General features: G+C 37.5%; 1 protein-coding gene across 1 annotated transcript; it reads right to left on the bottom strand.

Moving 5' to 3' along the window:
• Window positions 1-14332: 14332 nt before the first annotated feature.
• On the bottom strand, window positions 14333-16015 carry LOC112213770. The gene has a single exon (XM_033323741.1). It carries the CDS (start codon window positions 16013-16015, stop codon window positions 14549-14551), a length of 1467 nt encoding a protein of 488 aa, XP_033179632.1. The 3' UTR covers window positions 14333-14548.
• Between the last annotated feature and the right edge of the window lie 5142 nt (window positions 16016-21157).

Genomic DNA, 21157 nt, shown 5'->3' on the forward strand with positions numbered 1-21157 from the left:
GAGAAAAATTGAGATCTAGTCTCCTTGATGGAATTTGAAATTTACGATATTTAAACGCGAATTCGCACTCACCAATATAAGTTAATATTTCTTTGTCGGTACGCGATTGTCCAAAGTTAAAGAAAACGCGACTGTGTTCCAGTTGGAAAGTCCACCAAACATTGTCTATAGACAAAGTTGATACAGCTCGCGGATAATGTATGTCGTGTGTTATATTATACATAGCGTAACACATACATACATTATGTGTATCATACATCTCGCAGAACTTTGGATGGTCCATGAACATCCGTAGACCTTGTACGTGAATATATCCGCCGACAGCGTGTAAGTCAGTACACTCAGCATTAGTATTGGTTTAACCCTCCTGTTCCATTTGTTCTATGTAGATAGCACCGCTGTATACGTAATTGGTTTACATATATATAGCCATACAAATATTGTTATTAGTCTGTGAACATCTATGCATTTATGGAAAATGTAAATGTACAAAAATGTACAGGATACACATAATATGGAAGAATATACGAAATATCCAAAGTAAAGTACTCGTCATAATTAGACTGCGGATTTTTATGCAATTTCATACTACTACGAACAGAACCAGAGAATTGCAAGCCACGTAAAAATTCGTTTTACCTGCTAGAAATTATAGAGCAGCCGCCTCAGAATATTTTATATATTTTTGTACATTACATGCGTTGTATGAACGTTTCTACTTTTAAATTTATTGCAAATACATAAAAATCTAGTTAAAATATTTGCAGGAAACTTGCTGAAAAAAGATCTCTACATATAGGTTTCATTTCTTCAATAATATTTGTACGAATTAAAATTTGTAAAATCTGCAATTTAGACACAGCCTAATTGCTTATCCAACATTTATTTGAACCGATAGCATTCTGCTGTCTTCAAATTCTAACAGTCAGTAGATATTTTATTCTTAATAAACCCGTATTCTATCCTTGGATGAGACCGAGGCTCAGCCTTTCTCGAAGTAAAAGTCATTTAAAAATAGTGACGAGGCTATCCAAGGCGTATAGAACGGGATGGACAATAATTCATTGGCTCGTTGACCGGGAATCGATGCGCTTTCAGCTTTCTATTCGCCTCGAGACACTCGCAGGGCCGGCCTCTTGCCGGCGAAGAAATTACAGGAACAGAAGAAGAGGGAATTTGCTTTAACACGGCACAACGCCCTGGAAAAACCGACCTATGGTGGTCGTAGTTTATAACCGGAAGTGGTAGTGGTCGGTAATAACCAGACAGCGCGCTTTTAGAGGGAACATTTACGAGCGTACATAGATACGGTGCATCTACTGGGTCGCGTCCTGCCCCTCTTTGCCTCGCTTGCACGCCTATATTTTACTTACCATATCGTGCATCAACAACGCGGAGACCACTTTTGCTTTTTGCCACGGAGATACACTGGCTTAGATAGACTTCATCCACCGACCGTAAATCTAGACGGAGAATTTTCGGCCTTTACTGACTTTCCCGTTTGCAACACGTGCCATTCTGATTCTTTATTTAAAGAAAAATGTCCCTTTTGATAATGACAGGTAAGTGGTAATTTTTTACAAGGATTATACATGATTGAACATTCTTTTTTATAAGTTTTAGTTTTTTTATGCGGTATTCATTGCCTTGTGTAAATATTGTGGATGTTATTATAATTATACATACACTTACTAACAAAGATTAAAAAACATAATGATCGTATGAAAATTATCGTATATTCCTTAACTGCTGAGGTACATTGGTTGGAATTAAAAATAGTATAGAGATAACAGTTCGTACATGGACGTACAGTAAGTGTATATACTCACAAGTTGCCAGTTGAAAACGAGAAAATACCAACTGAGTGGTCATTTCAGCACAATAATAATCTGAAACACTTTTCTAAATTAATCAAGACATTTTTTCTGGACGAAAAACTTAATACAATTAAATGGTCAAGTCAGTTTTCTGGCTTGAACCTCATTGTACATTTGTGGAATTACGTTAGACATCAATTGAGAAGTCAATCTAGAGTAGCAATTTTAAACTTTGTTTTGTCCATCATATACACCCATACCGCTATTGGTATAACTTTCATAGATTAGTTCATTATAAGGACTAAATTATACTCTTCACGCCATCAAATTTCTTCTTCTAGTAACGGATAAAAGTAACAATTTTCGAAGTGCTCGTTATCCTGAATTCCTAGGATACCATCACGCATGACGCATGATACAAGCTTTCTTTACATCTCTGACTTTCAACCTGTTCTTTTTCATTCTTCTCTCATTTTCATTTTATTTTCCAAGAGGGAGCTTTCTTTCTTTTTGGAGATATTTTTTCCCCAAAAAGTTTGCAACGACCGCGCACGGTGAAAACATTTTTCCAGAAGGATGGTGTTACGCAATTAGGAAAGGTGAATTTCCGTGTTTCTGGTTGGCCACGGTTTTTACGTGGCTCTGCTTTTTTTTTGTCCGAGACGATACGTTTGTCACGTTTTGGTAGTTTGGACGTTGGCTAACTCCCGTCGTTTTTGCCGAAAATTTGGCGAATCGTAAAGTTTCGGTATCGCGGGCGGCCTTCGTTCGCGTGAAAGTTTGATGCCAGGCTCGCCTCCTGCCGGATCCCTTGATTAAATCTTCTTCACCCTCGTTTATTCGCGAAAGCTTGCTGCGTTATTTACGCACGCGTCCGTATTACACCGCCATACGTTACAGCGATATACGCTCTCCCATCTGGGGAAATACGAAACGTTTGCCCCGCAACCGCTGTTTATGCGTCCACTTACGAAAATTGTTTATCGGGTCAAGACGCACAGTTTTCTATTTAACCATCGCCGACAGCGAGAAAGAGAACGTTGGCAGCAAACGCAGGTGGACATAGTCTAATTAACTTTCGGTTGGCGGCAGCAAAATTCTTATAGTTTCAGTTTCTCTCGGTTTACTTCTTTATTTCCAGCATTTTTGGAATAATTGCGTTCCTTCTTCGCCCGTTTCTTCGCTTGGAAAATCTGGATTAATTTTACTTTGCGGATGCCGGAACGTTCGTTTGAAAAACGACATATGTATGTGTTTTTGATCTTTACAAACCTAACGTATTAGAGACCTAATTTTTTCTCAACTTTCGTGTGCTATCATTATTAAATTGTCGTTTGTAGCCATATTTCCATAACGTTTTCCCGGGAAATCGATAAGCAAACCCCCGTGCGAACGTTTTTACCAAAGCGCCTTGAATGTTATTATAAAAATCTCCTTGATTTCGTGTTTTTTGCTGCAGAAATATGGAACTCTGGTGATCCTCTTTTCTAGTGAACCAGGCGAACAGCGGACTATCTCGCTGGGAAATGTTTTATTCGGAAACGTGCTTTCATATCGAGAAAGGAAAGCACGCTATCGAGAGTTTACACGGGAATATTTTCTGTGTTATTTCGAGTACGTGCACGAACAGGGTTGTTTCGTGAACCATTAGGCAAAGGGCTGAACCGGTAACCCAATTAATTCTCGGCTTCCGGCGTTGGCCAGAGTCTTGCCGTTTCGCGCTAATTGGATCACTACGATGACGCAATGAATATTAACGTTCTAGTCATTTACCCGGCTTTGTGAGGCCCATTGAAGTTTATCAAAAGGTGTATCAGTAACGCGGAAACCCGAATTGCTTGCGTAATGGTGTTTATGCGGGTGAATTTTAAGACAGCAGTCGTGGCATTTGTTAAGATATCAGATTCTACTGCTCGAGATAAAATTTTTGTGTTCGCGGCCGATGAACTCGAGACAAGTGATCTTGAACGATGGCTGGAGGATAATTTGTTTCCAGGTGGTGGAATATTCTACCTTTAGTTCTTGTAAATCGAGTCAGGCGTTGGAGATGTTAGTTTCGTAGATTCAACGAGCAATGACGAACGAGTACAAAACCTAGTTCACTCTTCAGTCTCCTAGGTAATTTGTAACCCGCTCTTTGACCTTAATTCTATTTTTTAAATAAATTTTCTCTCACTGTTATTATCGCATTCATCAAGATGAATTTTTCTTGAAATTAATAATCTGCAGAATCGATAGAATTTTAAGTAGGTATTTAGAATTTTAAAATATTACTTGTGATGATTACTTGGTAACCAGGTTTTTATAAAATATTACTATTCTTTGAATGATCCATCGCCTTAACTTTTCGGTTGACTTAATATCAAGGAGATCTAGTTACATCAATGATAGATCCTATTTGGATTGCCATAATCTCCAGTCAAAGTACCTGTAGAAACCAATTTGAAAAATTGCCAACCTTTCCGTAATAAGTAACGAAGATATTAAACCAATATGATTTTTCAAAATATCGTTCACATTCTTTAAAATTTGGAAGTTAAATAACTTAGACGATAAAAATTTCGTCGCTATTGATTAACTTTAATATTAATTCCGAATCTAATGTCTATTAAAGTTTGATAAAGGTACTATAAGAAATTCATCTCCTTTGACTTAGTACTAACAAATATCTAGCAATCTAACCTGCACACTCGTAGAATTTTCCTGTTGTTGTCGTAATTCCGATCCCAAGTACCATTGGAAAATTTTAACTTCTCCCGTCTTGAAGTTCGCGATAAGTACACAGAAGACTAAACCGACACGATTTTTAAAGGTATCATTCAAGTTCCTTGAACATTTGAATTATCCTCGATATCAACCGCAAACTTAGTATTTAACAAACATAGAGATATCTTAAAACATCCAGCATCTTTGATTTATTACCGACAGAGACCTAGTCACATACTCATAGAATTCTCCTCGAATTACCATGATCCCGAATCAGAGTACCCGTAGGAACGTTCAACCCCTGCCAAAAGGCGGCGATAAGTAAAGAGAAAGAGATAAAGGGGGACGTGATTTTTAAAAATGTCCGTGAAAAGTGGAAGGATTCGAAGGGTAGGTCGGTTCGATAATGTAGCCCGGGACACGATAAGACACTCGTGACAAATGGGAGAAAGAAAAATCGGCCGACAGCCGTGCGCAAAGAGGAGAGCGCGGAAAAAGTTGGGTCGCAGGATGAAAGTCAGCGACACTCAGGGGTCAAGTCAGGGGTAGGGTGGCGCACCGTGTGCAAGGGTTAAAAGGAGGACAAGAATAAGGGAAGAACAAGTGAACAAGCTGCTGGAACGAGGGATACGACCTGACAAGAGTGGATGGCGTGACGTCGGGTAATTACACGACGAAATCTGCAAATGGATAGACACACGTCTGACAAATTAGTTGGCTAGAGCGAACTTGCCTTCGTACTCGGCAACGCTCCTACGGTCGGATTAGATATTTTTGCCTGCCTCGCGGAAAATGTACGCCGTCCCAATCTCGTTTCACTCGAAATACGAAACAGAAATTTGAGAAATATCGCGATTCCAATTGGGATCGAATGAAATTGATGGACGATACGAAATCAAACCAGATTTATCGTAGGGGTTGCTTTTTGTTGTCTATTGCTGGAATTGGATGCGAATAACAAGCTTCGAATCTGCTAGGTCTTCACATACGAGACGTTCATTTGAACAGTACAAATTCTGTCCTTATTTTTTAAATTATATCGAAAAATTGTCTATATTGGAACTCGTGCGATTTCATTTATCCTTTGTCTGAAGTTGTATTGGAGGTTCCTCAAGAGGCAAAAAACGGATTAGAATAATAGATATTTTGTAGAACGTGTCTACACGAATTTATGACATGGAAAATTGAACGAAACACGAAATTAGAAATTACGCATGAAACACTTTTTGAAAGAATCTGCGAGAAAGAACCAAAGATGCGAGAACAATGAGTCCGACTTATACAATACGATCCTAATGAAATTTCGCCAGAGAGCAGAGTTGATAAAATATCAAAAAGAAAAAAAGAAGAGACATTAGTTTTATTCGTTCGAATGAATTCACGTGGCTTATACCCTTGTTCTCTATGTTGAATTAGTAACAATTGAAGCAAGGAGAACAACTTTTTTGAAACTTTATTCTTCTTCCCCATTAGCGGCGCAAGGAAATTTATTCGACTGAATGCGAAGCAAGTCATTCTTTCTTACCAGCTATAACGTTATATATCAAAGTTTTGCCTGTGATCAATTAAATCAGGCTATCGTTCTCTCTAATAAGAGAAATGCGACTCTCTTCGTCAGATTTTCCATTTCGCGATATTCTCTCTCTTTGCTCTTTCTTTCTCTCGTTAGCCGCAACGTGTTGTTTCAGAATAGCTTCTTAACAAAAGTGCAAGCAACAAAAATTGCTCGCCATATTTTTCTAACCAAGATAAGTCCATGAAATCGGGCAATGAATGCTATTGCGTTGTTTGACTAATAAACTGTATTCGCCGTGAATAAGTAGCGCAGATAACAAGAATATTTCGTGGTTTGTTTATTGTGAATTTTACCAACATTCTTCCAAGCAGTACTCCCGCATCTCGTTTCCTTTTCCGCGTTGGTAACACGCTCGCGGTTTCGTGGTTACACGGGAAAATGCGTGCAACTCGGATATTTCATGTGGATGGATAAATTCGATGTTTCGGAATATCTGAAATTCTCTTGAATTTCCAAATATCCCAGTGATTTTCGATAATTACATATGCGTGTTTTTACGTTTCGAAGAGCGCAGGTGCGATTAACAAATTGCAATTCTATACTTGTATACTATTTTGTATTATAAATTTCACATTCTCTTTGTGTATATATAACAGAAAAACGACAGGAGAGAAGCTCCTATCTATGACAAGTTTTATATTAGCATCACAAAGCCTGTATTTGTAGATTAACGTATTGGAACATTTTTAACATTGGAGTATTTCTCTTTAATCATCAAATAGCCTAAACATTAGAAAATCAACAAAAATAGACCTATCAACGTAACTGTTAATAGCCTACAAGGAATAAACTATGTGATCATGATGACAAAAATTAATTATTGCCTGAATCGTTCATCCCAAATTCTTCTATTCCTCTTTTTAGGTGTTAACGATCTTTCTTCTTCTTTTTTGTTAAAAAAAGAACAAGATCGTAACATTTCACACATTTTAACAAAATTAAATCCTACGAGCATTAAATTTTAAAGTATCACCCTGTACACTACTCGCTGTGGAGAAGCAAAAATTTCTATGGATGTTACGAACCAAGGAAATTTGCCACATTCATAACGGAAATTGCGTTTATATCCATGAATTACTCGTTAGTAGATTAAAGTTCGCTCTTTTGACACCGATAAATTCATCTTTCGTGTTAGAAACGCTTATTATTCCAGCGTGGTTCTACCAGCTAGAAGGGGGAAGGGTTAGTAATGAAGTCACGTAAGTTTTCTCAATGCAAATGCGCCCGACGAATATCTGGGGAAGATAAATTCTTCGGGATTCTGGTCTCCTTTTGATGGTAATGCACGTCAACAGGGAAATATCGATATCACGATAATTCGTTCATGAAACGTACCATGAAATTATTCCGGTCTCCCCCTTCGACCAATCGTCATCCGTTTCAAAAAGATCGTTTTGTTCCTCCGCGTAGTTTATTTTACGATAAATTCCTACTTCAAATCCTTTTGCGTCGCTTGCAATTGACACGGTCAACGTCCAAAGGAAGAAGGTGTATAAGGAGAAAGGTAAACGGGGTGGAAAGAGTCTCAACTTGCTGACCCTACAATAGATCAAAGGAATCTTTACATACCATGACGATATCGATGTTAAGTGCGAGGAAAAACGTGGATTTTTACGTTGCTTATTGTATGCAGTTTAGACGTTCATAAGAAGAGAATTTTCCATAAGAAGGGAATAAGCTTGAGAATGCTGTGATCGAAAGGTTGAAGCGAGGAACTTACAGTATCGACGACAAGACAGTTTTTAATTTAATTTCAATGAAACGGTAGAAACCCACTGGATCGTAATGTATTGCAAAGTATGCGTTACAAAAGTTTAAACAAAGAATTCCTAGACATGCCAAAAGAGACAGGGAAAGCTTTCAGTACGGAAAAAAAATCGTTTACAATTGGACACATTCTATGGGCGGAGACAGAGTTACTAAATTTAAAAGTGAAGCTACGTGGTAAAAATGTATCAACTTTTCTGAATGTCCTCGCAGCGGCGTAGAAATTTAACAATTTAAGCAATGATAGACAGTGAACGTCTTGCGAATACAGGTAAGAAAATTTTAGTATTAGATGAGAGGAAAATGTGACGTAACTATGAAGAGAAGGAAATTTGTTAATAAGAAATATTCATTTCTAAAGCATTCGAAATATGAAAATTGTGATTTTGAAGTATAGCCACTAGAATATTAGTAATCATTGAATTCCTTTCTGAAAAAAACTAAAAATTATTTGTTATTAAAAATATTGAATTAATAAAAACAAATGTATAAATTTACAAAAAGGTACAATACGTATAGCTTTGTTTTATTTCAATAATAGAAATTCAGAAAAACTAATTTGTGATTTTATTTCTCCAAGAACAGTTTGAAAACACAGATACAGAATATTGCTTACAAATAAGTTTATTTGTTTCGGAGGTAGGTACACGAGTGTAAAACGTGGGAGTAATTTACGAAATTCTCCGAGTTTTTCCTTTTTATCGTCGTATATTTGAAACCAGCTTTTATCGAGTTTTTGTTTTGCCCCGCTGTTCTCTAGTAGATTCTACAATGCTTGTTTCCAACACGCAGCAGTAAACGTGATCTGAGATCGAGTAGAAGCCCGTTGAATTAGAGATGGTTGATACATTTTTTAATCTATAGTCTCCGCGGCGAGTAAGGTATATGTTACGATTTTTATGTTCCCTTTTACTACTCCATCCTGATTATTTCGTTCTACTATAAAATTTTCAATCGGGTCTCTTTTTTTCTTTATCGTTCTTTATCTTTCGCCTTGTAAAACGTGAAAATTCGAACCTGTTTAATCCTCCATACATCTGTATCTTTTTAAAAATTCATCTTATATTCCGCTGCACAAGCAATTTTTCTTCTTAAGTTTACTTTCTCCGTGTCCTTTTTATTCTCACTTTTGTTTTGAATTTTATTTATTTTTATTTTTACTCTTCCTATTTTTAATTTCAGACATTTGTATTTTTACCATTGTTACACAGTACTAATCTCTAGTAAGTAATTTTTAGTAATAACCGGATTACTTGAGGGAATTTTATTTATTAAAAATTAATTTAACATCACAGTATATTTTACAATCGAAGATACTGAATACTAAATATGAATTTGCTAATAATAAACGATACCAAGAAAATGGTACTTTATAAGAAAAATATCGCTTTATACATTCGATTTATTCTCTCGTATGGATTAAATCTATTTCGATTTATGCCAACATTTTGGAAGCATCCTCTACAATAACTGTCCCAAGACGTTCGTGCAGGGTTGCATGTTCGAACGAAAGATTCGAAGTAGAACGTTGCAATAGAATTCCATTTCTATCCTGAAGAATAGCCAAAATAAGCCAGGTTAAATTCCAAATTCCGTCGGATCAACTTTCCTAGATGTTCCGAATAAACGTCACTCGGTTCCTCTCTGCTAGATTGAATCTCATCTCTCGACGATTTCTCCGCGTTTCCGTGCCGCGATAAATCTGCAAACGTGATCCCGTCTTCTAAGCTGCGAATCAAAAAACTTCTACTGCTTATCTTCCACACACATACATACACACATACATCCTTGCCTTTTGTATTCTCTTAATTTTCTCTTATAACGGCAGACTTACCTTAATCGAGATTACGAAAGTAATATAAAATGGAAGATTAACTTTGTAACAAAAGGAGATGCAGAATTTTTCCCACGTATAGGAATAATAAAGTAAGAAAAATGAAAGATGAAAGGAGAAGAGAGATAGAAGTTAAATTAAGATATTTCAAAGATTTATATATCCATGTATATCGTGCAGATTTCATTAATTCTTTTTTCTTTTTTTTTTTTTTGTTATTGGCTATTGTGAGATGAACACTTCATATAGAGTCAAGTTTCGTGGCAGTCATTTTTACAGTTGGCAGAAGATTGAAAAATTATTTCTATACTGGTATGAATGAAATAATATCTCACATTCTTTTTTCTTTCTCTTTCTTTTTATCGAAGTAACTTGGATATCAACGAAGAGATTATTTTACAGTATACCGCACATTCGAGATACCGTTTCGTTTATAATATAGTTTATTTCTTTTTTTTATCCCTCGCACTGAAATTGAGTGAAACGAGTAAAATGAGATAATATTATTTACTCTCCTCTGTACTTCGCAATGCTTCTTTAAGGGAACAACGACGATTTCATAGTTCAACAAAATAATGACCGACGTGATTCTTCATAAACGTAAAATGATTACGGGATACGAAGCGAGCCGAGCTTTGAATAACGATCCGACCGTACAGCTTTATCCCTATTCTATGTGACGTATGCGCGAAACGATTCAAATAGCCAATAACGTCTAACCGATGGTCGTCGATAGTCAAATAATAGCTGACGAAGCAGGGAAACCAAATCGATCGGTTCTAATCTCTAATCCAAGCCACAATCTCGCGAGAATATGGTTTTGGTGGCGAGACTGCGGCCCTATCCCAGGATTCCACGAATGGCTGGCATAGTTTTCGACGATGGTATTTAGTAATTAGCCTACTGCCATCGGAGCGTCGTGCTTCTCGTGCCTGCACGCTCCAGAAACCCGGCCTTTCTTCCCAAATGTAGAAACCACGATTTTTACGACGTCTACCGAAATTATCTTCTTCCACGCTGCTTCACTTCGAGATTCTTTTATCATCTTTCGATTCTATCTGTTCTTTCTCGTATAAAGAAAGGGATAAGTCTGATTCGGAGCATGGAGAAATTCATAATTCCAGCTTCTCTTTCGTTTCTTCTTTACCTTCTTCCTCGTTTTATCTTGTCCTTTGTTCAAAACAGATTGTTCGAAATCGAAATGTTTAATCCCTCGTTGTTCTTCCTCGCACAGCGAAAAGAACAAATCCAATTTAGAGCATAGAAATTCACGATTTCGAGTTCCTTCTTTCCTTCTTTTCTTTCTTAATCTCTTTCATTTTCTCTGCTATTTGGCACGAATCGGACGAAATGGAAACGCTCGATTGTTAATGTTTCTTTCTTTTCTCGTATAAGGAGAAGAATAAATTTGATTGAAAGCATAGAAATTCATGGTTTCCGAGTCCTTCTTGCGTATTTCTCTCGTTTCTCATTTTTTAAACTTGCTTTTTATTTGCAACGAATCGACCGAAATCGAGACGTTTAGTTATTGCGGAGCTACGTTCTATCGAGCTGATTTTTTTTTTAGGTTGAATTGTTCTTGTTTAATTGGATTTGCAGCCTTTCGACATCGACCACCTGGTTTTGGCGTGTTAGAAACAATGAAACAACCACAGGGCGAAGCGATCTCTTGCGCAAAGGCAAATGATGGACGAGTGAGGTGAAATGTTTGTTTTTTACGCCAATCTTTGGTTTACGTGAAATCAATTTTCTATGTATTTTACTTTGGCAGGGCAACTATAGTTTTATAACGAATAATAGAAGCCGTATTCCTGGTAGTTCTTTGTCGAATGAAATATGGGGCAAACTTTAGTACAGAAGAAGCCAGTAACTGTTAAATAAATAATTTCTAATAAATTTCGAAAGTAAAGTTTTACAGTTTCCTACGTTCGTAAAATATTGTTTAACAACGGGTAGTCTATCACTAGCTTTTTTAACAGAATATTATATTTTCACGATCAAACATTCACAGACCCTTAAATCATAAATCAAATCAAATTAGTAAGAAAGCTACAGTATATACAATATACTCATCATCTCATCATCTAGAAAGTTAAATATTTTTGCAAGATAAAATAATATCGAACAATGTTTTTCGTGATTATTATTGAAATATACGTGACAACGATATCAACGAATATCAACGATATCGCCTGTATTATTCCACGAATTTATTAAATGGATTCTTCATTTGTGTATAAAGAATGTAATAAATTCGCGTCTGAAGAGAATAAGTCGTAAGGAAGAAAAATAAGAAATGAAAAAGGAAGGGAAATAACGAAAGAGAGGACGAAGCAGAAGCTGATAAAACTGTAAGGACGAAGGAGTGGGGTTGAGAATGGGGATCGTAAAGAAGAAGAAATGAGCGATTCTCGACCACAGGTACAGAAACTACGGAACTTGAAATAGTCAAGAGAAATTCTGTTGAGTTGATCGATATTTTTTGGTTACTCGCCAAATACTTGGCCGCTTTGTGGATATCCAGTCAACAGGAATGATATTCCGCAGGAATTCTCGCTAGAGTTTGGCACAGTTCGAAATATCCGCGAACTTGTTCTCTCCTTAGCTATGTTGTAGTTGCAAATTTTCCAGCGAAAATTTTTCTTTCGGGATTAAGACGAATCTCGGCGGAACGTTACATTTACAACTCATCGTGGGGAAATTTTTGCCCTAGATTCAACCTCTTCGTTTTTTTCTTTCTTTTTTTTTTTGCTGGCTGCTGTACGAAATTTTATTGCGTTACTCAATATCCGTCAGTGGCACTTTATTCCATTGGATTTCCCGGAAAAGTACACGGCAATTCGATTTCAGTGAAAACACTACTGTTTCAACTGGAGTTAACTTCGGAGAAAGTTGTAACAAATTATAGCTTATTGAATTCTCGCCGCGATATTGCGATATAATTTTCGAAGTGTCACGTCACTCTAAATGAAAAATGACCGATACCGAGCAGTAACAAATTCTTCCTCGTGCGAAATATATGGAAATTATCGGCAACTAAGGGATACAAAATCTTTGCTAAAACTAAGTACATAAAAATTATCAGAATAATAATAAATCTTGTTGGGGGTATTCGATATATGGAAATTATTGATTCGAAGATATAACGCTCTTATTTATGGAGCTAAATATATGAAAAATGCCGATATGAAACGATAAAAAATTATTTAAAGGTATTAGGTACATACAAATTATTCATACGAAGCCGTAGCAAATTTTCTACTGGGGCTAAATTCATAAAAATCATCTATATGATGCAATAAAAAGTTTTTTTATGGGGAGGTGGATTAGGTATGTAAAAATTATTGATAGGGCTATAGCGAATTTTTTTCTCCTGTTAAATATATAAAATTTATCGATACGAAGCGATAAAGAAGCTTTTTTATTGGAACTGAGTATATAGAAATTATAGATATGGAGCAATAAAAGTAATTTTTATGGCAGTAAACGTGCTGTGATTCGAGTGAATATTTTTATTTTGATAAAGGACAGAGAGTATTTAGTAATACGAAGGGACTGCGAGAATCTAATTGCATGGAAGAAATATCGAATCGCTTGTGAATTATTCATGACGGTTGATATTCTTTAATTTAACCATCGTTTAGTGGTTTGAGATAGGTTAGGACGGGCGATTGAAGAAGTAATGGCTAGAAATGGATTCACTGACAATTCCTGTTTGACTACACTTGGCAAATCTATTTTCGCTCGTTCCCTTTGACTGATCTATTTATTCTTTAACTAACGACTACGTTACTCACTCTATGACAGATAAAATGGTATTACGTTTGATCAGCTGGTGTTGATTCTCGAAATGAAATAAATTTTGTGAAAGACCTTTGAAAAATCACGATATGAACTAAGCGCAGATTTCCATTATGACATCAATTTTAAACTCTTCGATTGTAACTATAAATTATTAGATAGAATTAATTGAGAAAATTTGAATCACGAAGTATTTAACAAACGCCATTGATTTCTATTTATCGTCGCTATTTTTTGAAATCTGTAATTAACAGAGTTTCTAAAAATCAGTAGAAAATAAATACACCGCTTTTCATTAGCACGACGCTCGAGTTTACAGAATTCGCGAAACCATTACGTCTAAACGTTAACGCGTATTTCTCGAGATCTGCAATCAACAGGATTTCTCCAAAAATAAATAGGAACTAGGTGAAATAAAAGGTCTAGGGAATCGGTCTAGAAATTTCATTTCCAACATCTCATATTTTCTTCGTTTTATCCAGTAGTTTCATTTAGACGTTTCAATTATTCAGTCTCATAACAACTGCTCGCCTTATACGATGAAGTTTAATCGCAAGGTCTGTCAACGTGCATTCTCCTTTCAAATAGGAAAACGGAAGTCGATGTCGAGAGGCGGGAAACATCGGTCTGTTTTGGATATAAGAACAACGGAACGATGGAAAAGGAACGATCGCGTGAAAAACACACGAATGAGTGACATGGTTGGATGGGTGTAAATTCGCACGTTCGTGGGGAGACGCGATCTCGAAGAAGCGCGCCAACGGGTGTCGTAAATTCCCGTTACGATTGACTAATCGACGCCGTTGCTGGCTGCGGATCCGTCGAACACGACGCGGAGTTTCGTTGTTTCGCTCGATGCCTTGATCACGGCGTGGTGTGGTAGATAATACCCGCCTTCGCGGGCGTTGTCGGGACTGATTTTTGACATGTGTCCCCGATCTAGATAATCTTGCATTACCGCTCGATAATCGGCTTCGAAACGTCTTTCGCGCTGGAATCGGCGGTTGAGTGATGCGAGTCGTTTCATCGCCAGTGCCTTGGATGATCCTAGCGACGGGAGCCGTTCGTTGAACGGGAGAGCGACGATGTATCGTCCTTCGCTGGTGCGTCGGGTGTGAGCTCTGAAATGGTCTTCGCATCGTCGCTCTGCTTCTGAAATGTGTTTGATCGGGGGTCCTTCGTCGATTTCCCAGAACCGCGCAAGGTCTGCTTGCAGAGCCGTCGTGGATGCGTGAAAGGTGCTTGTCGCGGTTGACGAAGTTGGACTCCCCCGATTACCCAGCCGAATCGTGTCTTTTGCAAGCACAGGTCCGGTTCGTCCGGTCCCGTCAGATTGATTTGTCCGACACACATCGACGAGAGAGTTGCACCCGAGTTTAATAAGACATCGATCGGGGAAGGTACATGAAATCGGGGATCGGCTAGCTTGATATTCCTGGGTATGTGAAGCGTCGAGCGATCTATGGGTTGGCTTGGGATCCGGTGCGTTATGGCTGGAATGACGAGAAACGTCAACGTGTGTTCGTACTTGCCGTCAATGGAGGTAATCGTCGCCCTTATGAATCGCCTTGATGTCGTCGTCAATGTATCGAGGGCTCCAATTGGGACCGAACACGTCTGTTGCCTTATTCCGAGCGTATTTGCAAGCCTTTCTGTGATGAAATTCATGCTGGATCCGGTGCCGAGGAGCGCACGGCACTGGATCGGTTGCTGTTTGTTGGTTAGCATGTGAACTTGGGCTGTAATCACTATATTATTGCACAATACCTCGGAAACTGATGGTCTGATGTTTTCGGTCTTTGTCGGAGTTCTGGACTTTTGGCGTCCTTGCTTGTGAGTATGTGTTCGTCTCGGACTGTCGGATGGATTAGGAGGCGAGTTCGTCCGTGTTGTCCCCGACTTGTGCTTTCTCGAGATTTTCCGCTTACTTATTGGTGACGGGGGTGATGCTGTTCCCCTGCTTGACGAGGAGGAACTTCGGCTCGAGGTGGAGGAATTCGACCTCGACGGCTGCTCTCCTTGGTGTAACATCGTGTGGTGTCGTCCTCCGCACACCCGACATGAGCTGGCGTGACAATCACGTGCTGTGTACCCCTTCTTCAGGCAATTCAAGCATAAAGACACCCTTGTAGCGTCCTCCAAGCGTTCACTTACGGTTTTGGCCTTGAATGAATCGCATCTACAGACGGGGTATTGTCCTTGGCAGGTGGGGCATGCCGGAGCAACCTGTGTCGCTGTGAATACATGTTTTCGTGGCGCGCGTTGACGGGCCCGAATGGTTTGTTCTGGCGAAGATTTTGGTTGTTGAACCCGCGCCCTATTCGCATATGTTGTAGGGTGTGTTGGGTTTTGGTAGGTTGGTTTGGTGGCTTCTAACACTTTACAGTGACCGTGTAGGAAGTTGAACAGGTCTTCGACACTTGGGAAAGGTGTATGTTCGATCCTTTCCTCCCATCTGAACCTTGTCTCGGGGTCTAATTTGGAGGTGAGCAGGTATAGCAACACAGTATCCATGGTGGTTTGCTTGGGGGCTTGCAAAGCCTTATAATGGGCTTCGGTTTGGTTTAAATACGATCGTATATCTTGATACGTTGACCGCTGCAGGGGGGGCAGTGTCGAATAACGCCTTCAAATGATTGTCCACGATTTTTTTTGGCTGATTGTACCTTGTTTCCAACAGTGCCCATGCCACTGAATAATTACTGGCGGTGTTTGCTAAGGATGCTATCGAGTCGGCAGCTTCCTGCGTTAAACACGATCGTAGATACATGAGTCGCGTACAGTCATCAAGACGGGCATTTCCGTATATTGTGCACCGGAATTGATCCGCGAATCCGAGCCAATCTTCGTACGCTCCCGAAAAGGTCAGTAGCTGCATTTTTGGTATAGCAATCTCCTGGTACCCTAGCTCTGAGTTCAGTGTGCACGGTACGATGGATGTACTCCTGTCGATTGCGTCTCTGCTTGTTGTCGAGGGGGTTGTTGCTGGTATTAGGTTAAAGAGATCTAGGAGCCGTATGTCAATCTCCTGCCGTATGTCATACTCTTGCGATAAAGAGGCTGCACGAGCAACTTTCCCCTCATCTAACGCTTCTAACTCGTCTTGAACCGCGCTGGATTGGAAATAAGCTCCAACGAATGCGCATCGACTATGATTGTACCGATAAAGCCTCCTTTCTTCCGCAAGGCGGCAAGAAAATTGCTTTCGCCCCCACCTGATTACTTTTTCAATTATTTCTATCGTTCGAGCATATATACTTCTCTTAACCTTTCTCCTTGTTAATTTATTTGCAGGTTTCTCGGGTTAAGCTTAGGATAGTTTCTTTTTAGTTTCATTCGTGTTTAGAAGTTTAGAAGAGAATAACGACGATGGAAATTGTAATAATTTTATATTAAATTATATTAACCGATAATATTAGAGTTAGTGTCAATATTAAATAATTTTATATCGGCGAGAAATTCGAATAATTTCATAAGTACTAAGATACATAAGTAGACTGTGGATTTTTATGCATCTACAGGAAATTTGAAAATGTAGAATTCCACAGAATGCACATCATATGAGAAAACGTGTAAAATATCTAAAGTATAGTACTTCCTATAACAAGTGATGGGTAAAATAATTTTTTACCGCGGTTCTATTTTTTCAACCATATATTTCCATAAACATGAATTTGCATAAAAATCCTTAGTCTGTTAATTACCAATATATATAATTTTCTGTTGCCCAGAAGTTAGAGTAATTTTACAACGAATACAATCTATTCTATGTTTTCACACCGATACACATTTTATTAATACTTATAATTGTGAAGAATTGACGCCCTCTAGTGAAATTGCATCAACAAGTTTGTTGTTTTGTTGTCCTGCAGAAAAAATTTTACATCTTCGTATTGGTTTTATTAAAAAGAATTTATCCGTGAGAAAGTTATGTTATCAATTTAAGCAGACCTGGGAACGGTATCGCGAAGTTGCTTTATTATCCGCAGGAAAAATGTTCGAAAGTATTTCGCGATTTCGTATTGATTTGATTAAAAGAAATGCAGTCGTGGATAATTTATGTATCGATTCACGTAGAGATGGGAATTATGTCGCGAAGTTTATTATGCATCGAACGAACACGTTCGTGCAAAATATTATAAATATTCATATTAGAGTTAATTAAAATGTTTGTAAGTACCGAAATCTTTTATCATTTTAGTAATCTGTTTAATAAATTGCAATTAAAAATACGATTAAAGATAAGAAGAAATAAGTAAGCATTATACGATACAATTTTTCGCTTATAGCTTCCGTGGAAATTGGATTTGACCAATTAATTCGATATACACGAGCTTGACGAATTTACAAATTAAACAGTTTCGAAAACACGACCTGAAATCAACAAATTTTATTAGAACCACAACCGGCTTGTTCCAAAAATTATTCACATCCTGTGTAATCTTCGTAATTCAAACTCGTACGTTTGAATAGTCGTACAAACGTTGAAAGACACACAATATATCGAACCGGCGACATTTGTTCAGTTTCTCCGCGAGAAATTAGAAACGATGATTCGTTTGCACTCCGATTTCTAGTGTTGCCCATCCTATAACACACACATATATATGTACACAATATATAACGTGATATGTTTTGTGTTTCAGGTGAGTATCACAGCCGGACGAGCTTCGGTTTTAATTAAACTACGCGAGTGAGTACGGATAAATCTTAATTTATAACTGCGAATAAAATAAATTGCGCGAGATCATCATGCACTTTGCAATAACACTCAACCCGCGCGAATATGTATCATGAAAATTTCAGAACGCCAATAGCGTTCGGATTCGAATTGCGCTCGTTCCGTATTTATATATTTGACAATTCCTACAGGAACGTATTTTTCACGGTGGATGAGCGATATTTTACAATATTCATGTTCATCAAAAAAATATCACTTTGTCCGAGCGTAATTTAACGCAATTATATTGTTCGACAGCGTCGACAAACGATGCCTGCTTTATTCGTTACAATATTTTATTTATCGTAACGTTAGCACGGCTTTAATGAATTTTAATAATTTTAATCTGTCAATATACTCCATCATCAACTGCACGTCGAGATTATTTTTATCTGCGATACGTTATTCGGAATAATTCGTCTTCCATTTGCTTATACGTATATATTTTTAAACGTTAATCTAATTGCTTGTGATTTCAACGAATATCGTATTAAGAGGTTTTATCGTTGCCCAATGTTGATTTCATTATGACTTTAGACTGGCGTTACACATCGGTATACACCTTTTGTAAGCATCGATAATTGACTGTTTGCAGTGGCCAAGCACGGGACAAACCACGTGTTGAATTTCCCTGTAGAGTTGCTTCAACAACCCCCTACAAATCTATCAGGCACACGTTAACCGAGCTTTCGAATCGAGAACACGCGTGCATGTGTTGCATTCTTGCGTCTAAAATCACCGTTGAACAAATAGGGGTACGCGCGAATCGGAAAACGAATTATTTAGGCTCGCAGCCTCGACAATTGATTCTATTCCGTGAGTAAATTACAAGGAAATTAGATTTTAATGCTCGCGGGGCAAAATATCGCGATAATACTGTTAAGGATAGTTTTCTGCATTTTCTAGTGTGTAAATTAATATCTTTTTTCAAGATTCAGCGTCTTCCTTCTGCAATGGGATATTCAAGAAAAATTATGGAAATTTCAAGTTTTATAAAAGTTTGAGAGAGAGATCGTCCTGTGAAAAGAAGAATGGTCTTCGAGATTTAATCATTTAATTCTTCAATTGGATATTTTTGATTTATGTATAAAATTATATTATAGAAAATTTAGACACGTGTACCTGTAACAAGCATATTAAAAATTGTTTCAATGCATCAAGGGACTGATCAAATAAATCAATTCTTGAATCTACAACGTTAGTATAGATAGCTATGCGAATCGCGCTATTAAAATGGCTACATGTCATGAATTGTTGTTCAGAATGATGAAGCGAATTGAAATTCCTTGAATTTCTGGAAGAAGCGTTTAGAGAGAATATCTGAATAATGTCAAGACAAGGTACATATAACACCATTGAATATCTTACAATCAAAAATGATGTCAAACAGCATCCTTCTGTCGTTCAATGACTGAAGGATAAAAATTTGATCTATACAAAGTTATTGAAATTCCACATTCTGTTAAAATTTGAGCAAAATGAAAGGATGATTTTCAAGATTCGATAGGTTGATTCTCCAATAAGATATTTTATTTAAGAGAAACTACTGAAACTTTAAATGCTATTAGAATATGAAGGTCAGAAAGACCGATCTTCGAAATTCAGCATTTCAGTCTTCCAATAATCTATTTTGTATGGAACAAAATTATTAATAATTTGAAATCTCATTATTTGAGGCTGCGGATATTTTAATCACTTTACTATTTAAATAAAACTTCGCTCGGAGATCTAGTGCCAGAAGATCCTTAATATCCAGAATTTCTCTTTCAATGGTACGAACTTTTCTTCTAGTTTCATATAAATGGTCTTTTGCTAAGAAATATTTCACGAACATAATTATAGAGGATTGTGGAAGTTAGCTCGGTCCATTGGATTCGGTGAAGTTGTGAAGTGATCATACGTCTCCCTAGAGAGGAAGCACATGTTCGTCCCCATAACAATAGAACACACGGTTTAGGTTAGACAGCGTGATCAGATAATGGAGCACCAAGAGTGCATTACACTGTATAGTCGAATTATGCATTTCTGAGGGTCTGCCCTATTTGCTTGTCTCGTACACGCGTGTACACTCGTGTTGATCTCATGCACAGATGTTGTATGACGAAGATCAACTAACCGCGATATTGCATAATTAAAATATCGAAGAAAACTCACGAACATACGAAGACCATATGAGAATAGTAGAATGTTCCCATTTTTGTTTGAATTTTCTTTTATTTTCCAATTTTGCTGCTACTTGTTAATATCCAAAAGGCACACATTTAATCGCAAAATCGAATAAAAAAACAATTTCGTCAGTATAAAATTGATTGTCTCTACAGAAAATACAGAAACTGCAAATTATCATGTTATCTCTTTATAAAGTTATTTTTATTAGTTTTTAACCTACCAATTTTTTAATTATTTTGATTATTCTAGTTTAAAATTATAATGTGAAATTTGTACAAATGTTTGGAAATGTTTGTTATTCGAAATAATGGATAATTAATTTAAAGTGATCATGAACAGTAGCTTATCGAAAGTGAATAAATATTAATCGTGGCAACAGATACAATGATTCGCTGGAAACGCGTAATCGTTGCTCGAACAGGCGTCATTTTAATCTGATCCGATTTCCAGAAAATGCTTCGCCCGTGACAATTTCATTCAATGCAGATACAAAGACCTCGGTCAAGTTAATTGCGTCAAGTAGAATGAAACAGGAAAAGGGTTCAAGCCGCGAGTGCTTCTTTATTTATTTTTCCCCTCTTCTTTTTTAATACAGTTATTTCCACCAGCGAAATTTGATATTCGCGGAAAGACTCGTAAACGAATTACGAAAAAATTACGTGTACATTAATCGACTCCATCAGCAACAGGGATTGAAAGGGCAGCCAGCTAAATCGAATTTCGATATTTGTTTGTTGTGGCAGTGTACGCAGAGTGAACATCGAACG

Source organism: Bombus impatiens, unplaced genomic scaffold, assembly GCF_000188095.3.
Source record: "Bombus impatiens unplaced genomic scaffold, BIMP_2.2 scf_1200, whole genome shotgun sequence".
NCBI lineage: Eukaryota > Metazoa > Arthropoda > Insecta > Hymenoptera > Apidae > Bombus > Bombus impatiens.